This window comes from Dendroctonus ponderosae, unplaced genomic scaffold, assembly GCF_020466585.1.
Source record: "Dendroctonus ponderosae isolate FM_Combo_2020 unplaced genomic scaffold, Dpon_F_20191213v2 Dpon_F_20191213_11, whole genome shotgun sequence".
Taxonomy (NCBI): domain Eukaryota; kingdom Metazoa; phylum Arthropoda; class Insecta; order Coleoptera; family Curculionidae; genus Dendroctonus; species Dendroctonus ponderosae.
This window is the reverse complement of record NW_026017213.1, coordinates 6,670,414-6,682,006: the sequence shown is the minus strand read 5'-3', so window position 1 is coordinate 6,682,006 and position 11,593 is coordinate 6,670,414. Positions and strand designations below refer to the sequence as shown.

At 39.6% G+C, this 11,593-nt stretch overlaps 2 protein-coding genes across 2 annotated transcripts in view; both read left to right on the top strand.

Annotated features, from left to right (window-relative positions):
- Positions 1-5,081, top strand: part of LOC109537608 (putative ammonium transporter 2) — a 6,817-nt gene extending 1,736 nt beyond the window's left edge. Inside the window, exons 4-15 of the mRNA XM_019904414.2 lie at positions 305-504; positions 565-834; positions 1,018-1,088; positions 1,163-1,220; positions 1,275-1,352; positions 1,403-1,581; positions 3,292-3,475; positions 3,532-4,173; positions 4,225-4,366; positions 4,419-4,610; positions 4,665-4,770; positions 4,818-5,081. Coding sequence (XP_019759973.1) covers positions 305-504; positions 565-834; positions 1,018-1,088; positions 1,163-1,220; positions 1,275-1,352; positions 1,403-1,581; positions 3,292-3,475; positions 3,532-3,641 — 1,150 coding nt within the window. The 3' untranslated portion in view covers positions 3,642-4,173; positions 4,225-4,366; positions 4,419-4,610; positions 4,665-4,770; positions 4,818-5,081. The remainder of the gene's footprint in view (positions 1-304; positions 505-564; positions 835-1,017; positions 1,089-1,162; positions 1,221-1,274; positions 1,353-1,402; positions 1,582-3,291; positions 3,476-3,531; positions 4,174-4,224; positions 4,367-4,418; positions 4,611-4,664; positions 4,771-4,817) is intronic.
- A 1,709-nt stretch (positions 5,082-6,790) lies between these two features.
- Positions 6,791-11,593, top strand: part of LOC109537600 (neuroligin-4, X-linked) — a 171,766-nt gene continuing 166,963 nt past the window's right edge. Inside the window, exon 1 of the mRNA XM_019904407.2 lies at positions 6,791-7,112. The gene's annotated coding sequence lies outside the window, so the exon portion shown is untranslated. The remainder of the gene's footprint in view (positions 7,113-11,593) is intronic.

Sequence of the window (11,593 nt, the reverse complement as noted above, 5' to 3'; positions counted from 1 at the left end):
TCGCGCACAATTCTGATTTTTCCGTTACTTGTGAATGATGGACCTAAAATTAACAGTTTTATCCAACTGCATGCCCTCCTTTAAAAAAATTATAACTGCCAATCCCGAGCAGGTAGTAACTTGAAACTTGCACACGCTATACAAGACGCTTGATGCTGCACATCATAAAAGTTTCATTCAAATCGCGCTAGAGGTGTTCTGGGGCGAATGTAGGAAGTACCGATCAAACTTAGTTGCTCCGATTCCGAGTGAAACCTTGAAAACCATCCAGGACGTGCAGGCAAAAGTTTTCTTTGTTCTCCAGCTTCTTCAACACTATAATCTACTGCATTCCGGCCGGTTGGATATGGGGAGAGCATGGCTTCCTGAAGAAGCTGGGCGCAGTGGACATAGCGGGTTCTGGAGCTGTTCATCTGCTCGGGGGCAGTGCCTCCTTAGCTAGCGCCTTAATGCTGGGGCCTCGCTTGGGAAGATACGATAATGGGCAGGGCCCATTGCCTTTGGGTCAGTTCCCCCAATGAGGCTGACTCCAGAGGGCAGTTGAGTGGAGCTTTTGCTTTCTAGGCAATCCGGTAAATGCTGTGATGGGGCTGTTTGTGCTCTGGTGGGGTTGGCTGGCGTTCAACTCAGGCAGTACCTACGGTTTAAGTGGGGAAAAGTGGCAGTACGCCGCCCAAGCTGCCGTCACCACAATGATGTCCTCCTTTGGGGGCGGCACGGTCAGCATTTTGTACACGATGATCCGATTGGGCGGGCGAATTGATGCTTTGGATATCATCAATGGGATTTTGGGCTCACTGGTCTCAATCACGGCGGGATGCTTCTTGTACCAAGGTAAAGAGCGAGTTTGGTGCTTGGGTACTAAAATTCGCTTTGGAAAATCGGCTGCTAATCAACAACACTTTCTACAGTCTCCCCATGCATTTCAAGATTTGATGGGGGCATTTTCTGTCCAGGACTTTGCCCCTTTTACATAAACTCCTGGAATAAGTCACAAACTAAACACTCCACTTTCAGGATGGGAAGCCCTGATTATCGGTGTGATCGGAGCTCTTTTGGTCTGCACTTCTATGCCTCTAATCGACTCGGTAAAGTATGATGTTTACTCTGGCTTGCTGCACCAACAAGGAGTTTTCGTTTTTAAATTTTAACTGGTTTCCAGATAAAAATTGACGATCCTGTTGGGGCAAGTGCTGTGCATGGCGTAGGCGGAATATGGGGTGAACTGTTCACTTTTTCAATCAATTGCACCCCTATTTTACTGGCCGTTTCAGGCATCCTAGCGGTAGGAATATTCGCTCAAAGTCCCGAACCTCTTGACACGACCAACGGGAGAAATGGCCTCATAAAAGGTGCGACTCCAACTCTCCAATGTCTCAAGCTGGATCTTTTACTCTTTTAGGTGGTGGTTGGTACTTGATGGGCGTGCAAGCCTTAACAGTGCTGTGCATTGGGTCATGGGGAGTTTGCTCGACTATACTGATGTTGTGGGGCATAAACAAAATGATCCCCATTCGAATGGATGTACATCAAGAACTGCTAGGGGCTGATATTACTGAGCATCTGGTGCGACATTCCCAGGTGCTAACTCTCACGCAAAAACGTTCATTTTCGGACCAAAATTTACAAATTCCGCAAAATTCAGAATATTGTGCAACTCCAATGAAATTGCGAGAGTTTTTAGACTAAACTGTCGCCTATAGACTGTAAAAATTTCCAGTTGCTGCTTGCTCTGGAGTAGAAGTTATAAATTTTTCTTGCAGAGTATATATTTGCGTGAAAACGTCCATTTTTAGACCAACATTTCCAGAACCCATAAAAATCAGTGCCTCATTCTATTTGGATAAAAATTTGCGACTTTTAAGGCGCAAGTGTTCTTTATATATTGTCAAAATTTAAAGCTGCTACTTGCTCAAGTGTAGAAGTTGGGAAATTTTATTGAAAAGCTCTCATTTGCATGAAACTGTTCAATTTCAGACCAAAGACCAATCTTTACAAAATCCGCAGAAATCAGAATTTACTGCAATTCAAATGAAATGCCAACATCATTTAGACTGAAGTGTCGCCTATAAACTGTACAAGTTTCAAGTTGATGCTTGCTCTAAATTAGAAGTCATAAATTTTTCTTGAAAAGTGTACAGTTGCGTGAAAACGTTCATTTTTAGACCAACATTTCCAAAACCCATAAAAATCAGTGCCGCATTCTATTTGGATAAAAATTTGCGACTTTTAAGGCGCAAGTGTTCTTTATACATTGTCAAAATTTAAAGCTTCTACTTGCTCAAGTGTAGAAGTTGGGAAATTTTATTGAAAAGCTCTCATTTGCCTGAAACTGTTCAATTTCAGACCAAAGACCAATCTTTACAAAATCCGCAAAAATCAGAATTTACTGCAATTCAAATGAAATGCCACCATTATTTAGACTAAAGTGTCGCCTATAAACTGTACAAGTTTCAAGTTGATGCTTGCTCTAAATTAGAAGTTATACATTTTTCTTGCAAAGTGGACAGTTGCGTGAAAACGTTCATTTTTAGACCAACATTTCCAGAACCCATAAAAATCAGTGCCTCATTCAATTTGGATAAAAATTTGCGACTTTTTAGGCTCAAGTGTTCCTTATACATTTTGAAAATTTAAAGTTGCTAGTTGCTCAAGTGTAGAAGTTGGGAAATTTTATTGAAAAGCTCTCATTTGCGTGAAAATGTTCATTTCCAAACCAAAATTGACTAAATCCGCAAAACAAAAATCGGACTTTTGCGCAATTCCAATAAAATCACGAGAGTTTTTAGACTGAAAAGTCACCTATAAAATGTAAACATTTCAAGTTGCTGCTTGTTCTAGATCAGAAGTTGCAAACTTTTTAATGAAGAACCTGCAGTTAATTTGTAGACCAACTTTTAGAGACTCAGCAAAAATGTGTGTTCTCAAACATTTAGGCGAGGGAAGAGATTTAATTAGATCAGAAGCAGCTTAAGTGTAGGAGCCTATGCAGTGTGAGAGGATCAGAGGGCATACCAACCAAAAACCCAAAAATACTTCAAAATATTGAAGAAGCTATGAAGAAATATTGGAAAGAACCCGCAGAGAAAGACTTTGACTTGCTCAAGCGCTAACGGAGAGTGGAGTCAAAGTTGTGAAGAATGAAGAAAGACAGTGTTCTTATCTGCCAGCTAAAAATTACTCAGATTTCTGCGTCCATTGGGAAAAGGACGCCCTTTAGAATTAATGTTAACTTTAAGATCAATAACAAATTTCATCCCTGATTGAAGCACGGTTATTTGCACCTTCCAGGTGGGTGTTTCGCGTGCTTTATCAGCCTTTCGAGCTGTGTTGGACACCAAAGAGGCTGACAACCTGAATTCAGTTGGCACCAATCCCTTTCACGAAAAACACTTGGGCCTGGTAAAGCTTCTGGCGCTGAAAAGACGCCGATTGTCCAGAATTTCCCGAATTGTATCCAGAAACCAAAACCTGGGTAATTTCTGCCTGGAACTTCCACATCCAGACTAATTTTCCCACGTCAACTTGCAGGTGTGAAAAAGGTGAAATGGATATTTCCGAAATGGAAACAGTCTGTAAAGGACGCTGCAAAGCAGGATATTGCCAGCAAGGAGGGAGTTACTTTGGCTTGGGTGCACTAAAGCCAGTTGGCTTCATTTAGTTTGTTTAACCACGCTGTTCTTAAGGAACACTTCACGGAATCTTAAGTGTTGATCAGATTTGCCAATCAACTGCACTTCACCACATCAGTTTTTTTGTTTGCCACAAAAGGACAGTCAGAATTCCGCGCAAAACCTTCAATTTCTGGTTTTTGCGTTTGCTTCCATGAAGCTCCGCATCTGCTGGAAATAAACTTGCTGCTAAATCTGAAGCTAAAACGGTGGCCCAATGAACTGTTCAATCAAGTAGAGATGTTGAACATGAACCACAAAAACAACTTCAATCACATTTCCCAATATATAAGAATCACACTATCTATTCAATGGGTACTTGAGGTGCTTTTGCATCAATGTCGTCAACGTTATCACGATAGGCCCGACTTATAAGTGAAGTTCAGACACTTTATTGCGTTGCAGACTTTAGTAAGTAAATTGCTTTAGACCGAAATGATTGCTGTTCGAGTGGGTTTTTTTGCGTTGGTGGCGCTTCTGTTAGCCTTTGCTGTATCGTCAGGTAAGATTGAAGACCGTCCCAGTTTCTTAGGTGAAACTCGAAGGATTTTAGAAGATGCCTATGAAGCAGCACCAATAAGAAGCCTGGTTGATAATCTGGTCAATGAGACAATCACTAAGTTGGTGGCGGAAATACCGGAGCCAATTAACCTCACCAGTGGTCTGGCTGTGACGCTGGACAACGATGTTATCTCGTAATAAAACTATTTTTTACAGCACTAAATGGGTTAAAACTGCGTGTTTTAGAGGCTCTGCAAATGTCTCGGACCTGGTACTATCCGGATTGGCGTCTTTGGTGGCTTCCAATATCACTACCACTCTTCTACCCACAACTTTGAACGCCACCCTGCAAATTCCGAAGCTTTCCCTCAATACTAAATACAATGCCGATCTTCTGATCGCTTCTCTTGTCCCAGCTTATGGACACGGACGTGTTGGGTAGAAATCCGCGTTTTAATTTTTTCTCTTTGTACCCTGTTAATTTACTTGCAGCGTTTCCCTCGAGGATATCGAATTAATGGTTGCTGGCGGTCTGAATATAACTGACGGCATTAGTTTATCTAATGTGACTATTGCAATAACCCTTGGAGAGGCGGTGGTAAGTAAGGCTCAAAATCACTGAAAAACGCTTTAACATTTTTTTAGTTTGATTTGCACGGGCTTTTGGACAATGACGAGTTCAGTGCTTTGGTCAGCGAAGTGCTCACTGATAACGTGGCTGAGTTCCTGACTGAGTACAAAGATGCAATCAGCGACTTAATCAGCCCCATTGCTGGTGAAATCATTAATGAGATTCTGAGTTCTGCTTCAAATAGCTCTGCTGTTGTACAGCTGAAGGAGCATCTTGAATCAGTTGTCTAGCAAGAAAAAAAATCACCGAACTATTGAGTAAAGTGGTTGCGTATTTAATTTTCGTTTTTCTTCTCACATAAAACTCTGATCTCTCGAAATTCACACAAAATCAGCCATCGGTCATCAGTCATCGGACGCAGTTGAAATTCTCCACTTGCATCAGCTGAGATCTCTTCTATAAACTTGCAGAAGTTCCGCTCTCTATCTCATCGGGTTATCGAGTTACGAATTTTTCTAAGAGTGCGTGTTTCTTGCGTTTTAAGACTAAATTTTAAAAAATCGCAAAAATCAGCCCAAAATCAGATGCCATTAAAATTTGCCACTTAGATAAACTGCGATGTCTCCTATAAACGTGTACAACTGCAGCACTTTTCTTGTTCGGGCGAACGAGTTATGATGATTTTTTAAGTGTACACGGACTATATGGTGCTCCAAGTCCCTGGACTGGATATTTAAAAAATCGCACAAAATCAGCCAGGCATCGGACGCAGTTGAAATTCTCCACTTGCATTAGCTGAGATCTCTTCTATAAACTTGCAGAAATTCCGCTCTCTATCTCATCGGGTTATCGAGTTACGAATTTTTCTAAGAGTGCGTGTTTCTTGCGTTTTAAGACTAAATTTTAAAAAATTGCAAAAAATCAGTCCAAAATCAGATGCCATTAAAATTTGCCACTTAGATAAACTGCGATGTCTCCTATAAACGTGTACAATTGCAGCACTGTTCTTGTTCGGGCGAACGAGTTATGATGATTTTTTAAGTGCACATGGACTATATGGTGCTCCAAGTCCCTGGACTGGATATTTAAAAAATCGCACAAAATCAGACTGGCATCGGACGCAGTTGAAATTCTCCACTTGCATTAGTTGAGATCTCTTCTATAAACTTGCAGAAACTTCGCTCTCTATCTCATCGGGTTATCCAGGTAGGAATTTTTCTAAGAGTGCGTGTTTCTTGCGTTTTAAGACTAAATTTTAAAAAATCGCAAAGAATCAGCCCAAAATCAGATGCGATTAAAATTCGCCTCTTGTATAAACTGGAATCTCTCCTATAAACATGCAGAAACTAATCCTTTTTACTAACCTGCTGATCGAGGTATGATTTTTTAAGTCCACGCCGACTTTATGATTCTCCAAGTTCTTAGACCATATGAGCGCTCTTCTGTAAAAATGCCAAGAAACAGCTCCTGCATCTCTTCTCGTTATAGAGTTCTGATTTTTTTAATTGCACGCTTACTTTAACATCCTGCAAGTGCTTGGACTGCATTCAAAATTCGCAAAAAAGTGAACGCCAGTGAAAATCCAGTCCATCTTCTATAAACGCGCACAAAATCAGCAACTTGCCGAACTTCGTTCGTATTTATCAATAAAAAACGGTTTTTTCGCTTGCTTTAAACTTCTCTGATTCACACCTCGGGGTTTGGATCATTATGCCAATATGCCCGATGAAAAATTTATTAGATTCGCTCAATTGTTCTCAGTGAGTGAAGCCGAGAGATCTGAGACACGGATTATTCTCATCCTTCATCACAGATGAGCATTTGTGAGACATTTTACTGCTGGCCACGCCATTTTTAATCCATCCAGTTTTAACAGTGACTGGAAAAACAGTTTCTAGACAACTAAATGATACATCGTCGATTATAATCAATTGGCGCTCGGTTGACGATAAATTTGCAACACCCAGCAGCAAGATTCTTGCGCGAACAGTAACGATTTTCGCCGCGAATCCCAGCGCCTCTTGTGCCATTTCCCGGAACACTGTAGTGTCCTTTCGGCATCGAGACCAGTCCGGGACACCAGTTTAGTATCGCGTATCCAAGGCCGGGAAAACATCGCGCTACAAGCGGTGGGGATTCGGGAAATTTCTTCGTGTTGCGTAAAGTTGGCCATGTAGCAATTCGAATTTTTCCCTTCAACAAACCCCAAAGAAAATGAGATTCACCATCAAGTGATTCAGCAGTGATCAGGCTGGAGTGGATTGAACAACTTGAGTGAACGGAATAGTGATTTGCTGTGTTGAGTGAGTGCTCTTGAGTGACTGTCCAAAGGTTTGAGCAGCTGGACCTTAAGGATTTGCGAATCCCAGGTATGAATTTGTTTTATTCCAACTCAATTTGCTCAGACGGGATATGAAATCAGCACAAGGCCTCCAAAGGGAGGAAAACCTCACGTAAATTTAGGTCAGAAATTTTCGCCCACGTTTTTTACTGCTGTCCTGCAATTAGGCTTGAATGAGCGTGAAATATCAATTTAGTAGACAATTATAAGTGGTGGCTACCATCATTTAAATTTGAAACTGGAAGATCTTTAAAGTTTTCGAACTTCCCGAAGTTTTCCCAGCAGCAATAATTAAATATTTTGCTCGTCCTTCAGTCCAGTCTGTTGTTCGCTCCAATTTTCATTTCAGAGTTCAGAGGATCAATTTTTTAGGCGGTTGCAGTAGCAGAAACGCGGGCGGGTTGTCCTCCTTTTCTTAACTGATGAATTTTATGCATTTTTTCCTTCTAGTTTCTAATTTGGTCTTTTCTATACATCTTTTGCGCCATAAACCTTTCATTTGGAACATCCTTTGGTCGATGTGGAGGTTTTTATCAAATTCTTTGGAGCGCAATAGAGAAAATCGTGAAGGAACATACAAATTCTTCACACTCACTTCTATCTCAGCGCTGGCTTCTTAATTTTTTAACTGTTGTTTCCAGTTTCCTGAAACGATCTTCACCTTCATCAGTTGGCCGTTGTTCAGCCTCTTAAATAACCAACTTTACTAACCGTCATCGTTGTTCCAGCCATGGCTTTTAGGAGGAAATTCCTCGACTCCACAGCTCCATTTTGCAATTTCCCTTCAAAGTATTCTTGTGCGCGTACAAACCTTTTGTACCGAAAAATCTGTCTACTCAACCCGAATTCATGCGATGTGGTGTATCGCAAGCGAAAGCTCTTCGGTTGGTGCGAGTTAAGTTTTCCATCGAAAAGATTAAACGAAAGTTGTTTGCCGACCAGGACAGCATCAGATAATCCCTGAGAGGGTTTTTATTGAAACGGTTACCTGAAGTGCTGACAAAGTGCTTAGAACGGTCTCCCCTTTTGCTGTTTCTCTGCTATTTTAGCATTTGCATTTAAATTGTGGCGCTGATCCTTTTTCAACTTTGCACATTTGTGTTCTATGAGTTGTACCGGTTACTGATATTGCCGGGTGCTTAAAGCGTATGGCTTTCAGCGAACAGTTTGCCCATTTACCTTATACAGCATGGCAACATGCAATGAATACATGGAAAGTCCTATTTGCGAAAGAGCTACCAGTCTAGCGAGCAGCTTTTTATCGCTGGATATTTCATATCAAGCTACCATATGAGCTTTAAAATTGAGGATTTATCTAATTGACCTGGGAACTTTTTGCAACGACTCAACTTTTTAAGATCCTTATTGTTAATCTGTGTTTTGCTTTCAGTTCAATTTTTGCCCCATCTTAGAATATTAAACTTCGCAAGTCGACTTATCAAAGTTCACTTAAAGCAGGCGATACATTCTGGAGCTGAAAGCTCAAACTGGAAGTTTTAATGGACGGTGGGTTATTTCTGGTTAAAGAGGAATTTTTGCGTTGAATCGAAGTCTTAAGACTGTGCCTACTAAATTTTAGCTGTTAATTGAACAAAGCGAATATATTTTTCTTCTTTTATACGCTTTCAATTTATGTTCTACAAATATGCCGTGTGACATATTTTCCAAGAAGACCTGGAAGTTACAATGATTTTTGGTCAAAGGGGAATTTTTGGCAATTTTCCAAATGTTTCCTCCACCGCTGCTTTAAGAATGTGCTCACTAAATTTCGAAAATTTTTACCTGCTGGCCAAAAGCAGCTGAAGTTCGGAACTTTTTAGAGAAGAAAGCGAATATAAGTTTCTAAATACTATAAAAAGTTATTGATTTCTTGTAAATGGCGAATTTATTTCATTTTTTTCAACGTCTTGATTTTGAATATGCCGCCCATTTTTGAAAATTCGTCGCAACTACATCAGTGCAGCTTAGAATCAAAATTTTCTTCTGAAGAAAGGCAATATATTTTTCAAGAAGATCTGGAAGTTACAATTATTTTTAGTCAAAGGGGAATTTTTAGCAATTTTCTAAATGTTTCCTCGACCGATGCTTTAAGAATGTGCCCACTAAATTTTGAAAATTTTTACCTGCTGACCAAAAGCAGCTGAACTTCGTAACTTTTTAGTAAAGAAAGCAAAGATCATTTTCTAAGTCCTCCAAATAAGCTATCTATTTCGGGTAAATGGCGAATTTAATTTTAATTTAATTAAATTATGTCCTTTGAATATGCCGGGCATTTTGGAAAATTCGTAGCAACTACACCAGTGCAGCTTAGACATCAACATTTTCTTCTGAAGAAAGGCAATATATGTTTCAAGAAGACCTGGAAGTCACAACTATTTTTGGTCAAAGGGGAATTTTTGGCATTTTCCAAATGTTTCCTCCACCGATGCTTTAAGAATGCCCACTAAATTTCGAAAATTTTTACCTGCTGGCCAAAAGCAGCTGAAGTTCGGAACTTTTTAGAAAAGAAAGCGAATATAAGTTTCTAAATACTACAAAAAAGTTATTGATTTCTTGKAAATGGCGAATTTATTCCCTTTTCTTCAACGTCTTGATTTTATGTCCTTTGAATATGCCGCCTATTTTTGAAAATTCGTCGCAACTACACCAGTGCAGCTTAGAATCAAAATTTTCTTCTGAAGAAAGGCAATATATTTTTCAAGAAGACCTGGAAGTTACAATTATTTTTAGTCAAAGGGTAATTTTTAGCAATTTTCCAAATGTTTCTTCGACCGAAAATTTTTACCTGCTGACCAAACGCAGCTGAACTTCGTAACTTTTTAGTAAAGAAAGCAAAGATCATTTTCTAAGTCCTCCAAAAAAGCTATCTATTTCGGGTAAATGGCGAATTTGTTCCATTTTTTTCAACGTSTTMAATTTATGTCCTTTGAATATGCCGCGCATTTTGGAAAATTCGTAGCAACTACACCAGTGCAGCTTAGAATCAACATTTTCTTCTGTAGAAAGGCAATATATTTTTCAAGAAGACCTGGAAGTCACAATGATTTTTTGTCAAAGAGGAATTTTTGGCAATTTTCCAAATGTTACCTCCACCGATGCTTTAGGAATGTGTCCACTAAATTTCGAAAATTTTTACCTACTGGGCAAGAGCAGCTGAAGTTCGGAACTTTTTAGAAAAGAAAGCGAATATAAGTTTCTAAATACTACAAAAAAGTTACTGATTTTTTGTAAATGGCGAATTTATTCCATTTTTTTCAACGTGTTCAATTTATGTCCTTTGAATATGCCGCGCATTTTTGAAAATTTGCAGCAASTACACCAGTGCAGCTTAGAATCAACATTTTCTTCTGAAGAAAGGCAGTATAATTTSCAAGAAAAYCKAAAAGTTTCAATTATTTCTCCATTTTGGAATTTTCCAAAATTTCCTCAATCGATGCCTTAACATTGYCCTCACGAATTTTYGAAAATTGTTGCCTTCTTGACGAGAGCAGCTGAAGGTTCGAGCCTTTTACTGGCGAAAGCAAAGATATTGATCTAAATACTCATAAAAAGTAACTAATTTCTCACACAGAGCGATTTTCTCAAATTTTTTCAAAAATCTCTTCAATTTATGCCCTAAGAATATGCCAACAACTTTTGAATTTTCAACAATCTACATTTTTTTCGTCAAAAATGCCCCTCGTCAGCCTGGAAGTTGAAATAATTTCTGACTAAAAATAAACCCCCAAACATGGCCTCTTTATGTGGGGGAATCGGGGTTGGCTTCACCATCCAGCCCATCAAAATTCGCTCAAAAGCCAAACTGTTAAGCCGCTCGCTAAACCTCTTATAATCACTTTTTTCAAAGTGCAAAGTTTAAAATTTAATCCGACAACCGACAAAGAGAAAACTTCTCCCAGTGATGGAAGCAAATTTTAATTGGTGTACTCTTTTTTAGCCTTAATTGGTACCGGGGGAGAAGTTGTTTGTTGCCTGCTTATGTATGGAATTTCGAGTGGTTGACGATTGCGTTCGGCACAATGGTAAATTGCTCGAGAAATTCGCGTTTTAAGTTCTACTTTTTAACCATTTGGAGAAACAGCGGTTGCAAAACACACCACAAGTTGGAGGAGGAGACCGTTTGAAACCCGATGATTTGAACTAAGGTTTTGAAAAACCGCGAATGTTTTGGAGTATAACTTGAACAAAAAGGGCTCCTTTTCAGTAAAATTTTCCCTGAAATCAAGTCACACATTCCAGGCTGAAAAACGACCGAATATTCCGGCATGATTGGGGTTGAAAACGGCAGAAACGCCACAGGAAACCTCGTCCAACCAAACGGCCAATTTGCTCGGAAAACTATACTATAATACTTTGCAATTCCCGCATAAAGAGTTATTGTTTGCTTTAGCTGACGAGAGTGGAATATTTATCTTAATTAATAAACCTGGCAAAGTTTGCAGATGGGGATCGATTGCAGGGGGATTTACTGTATGAACCAGAATGGGGGAATCAATTAAACATACTGCT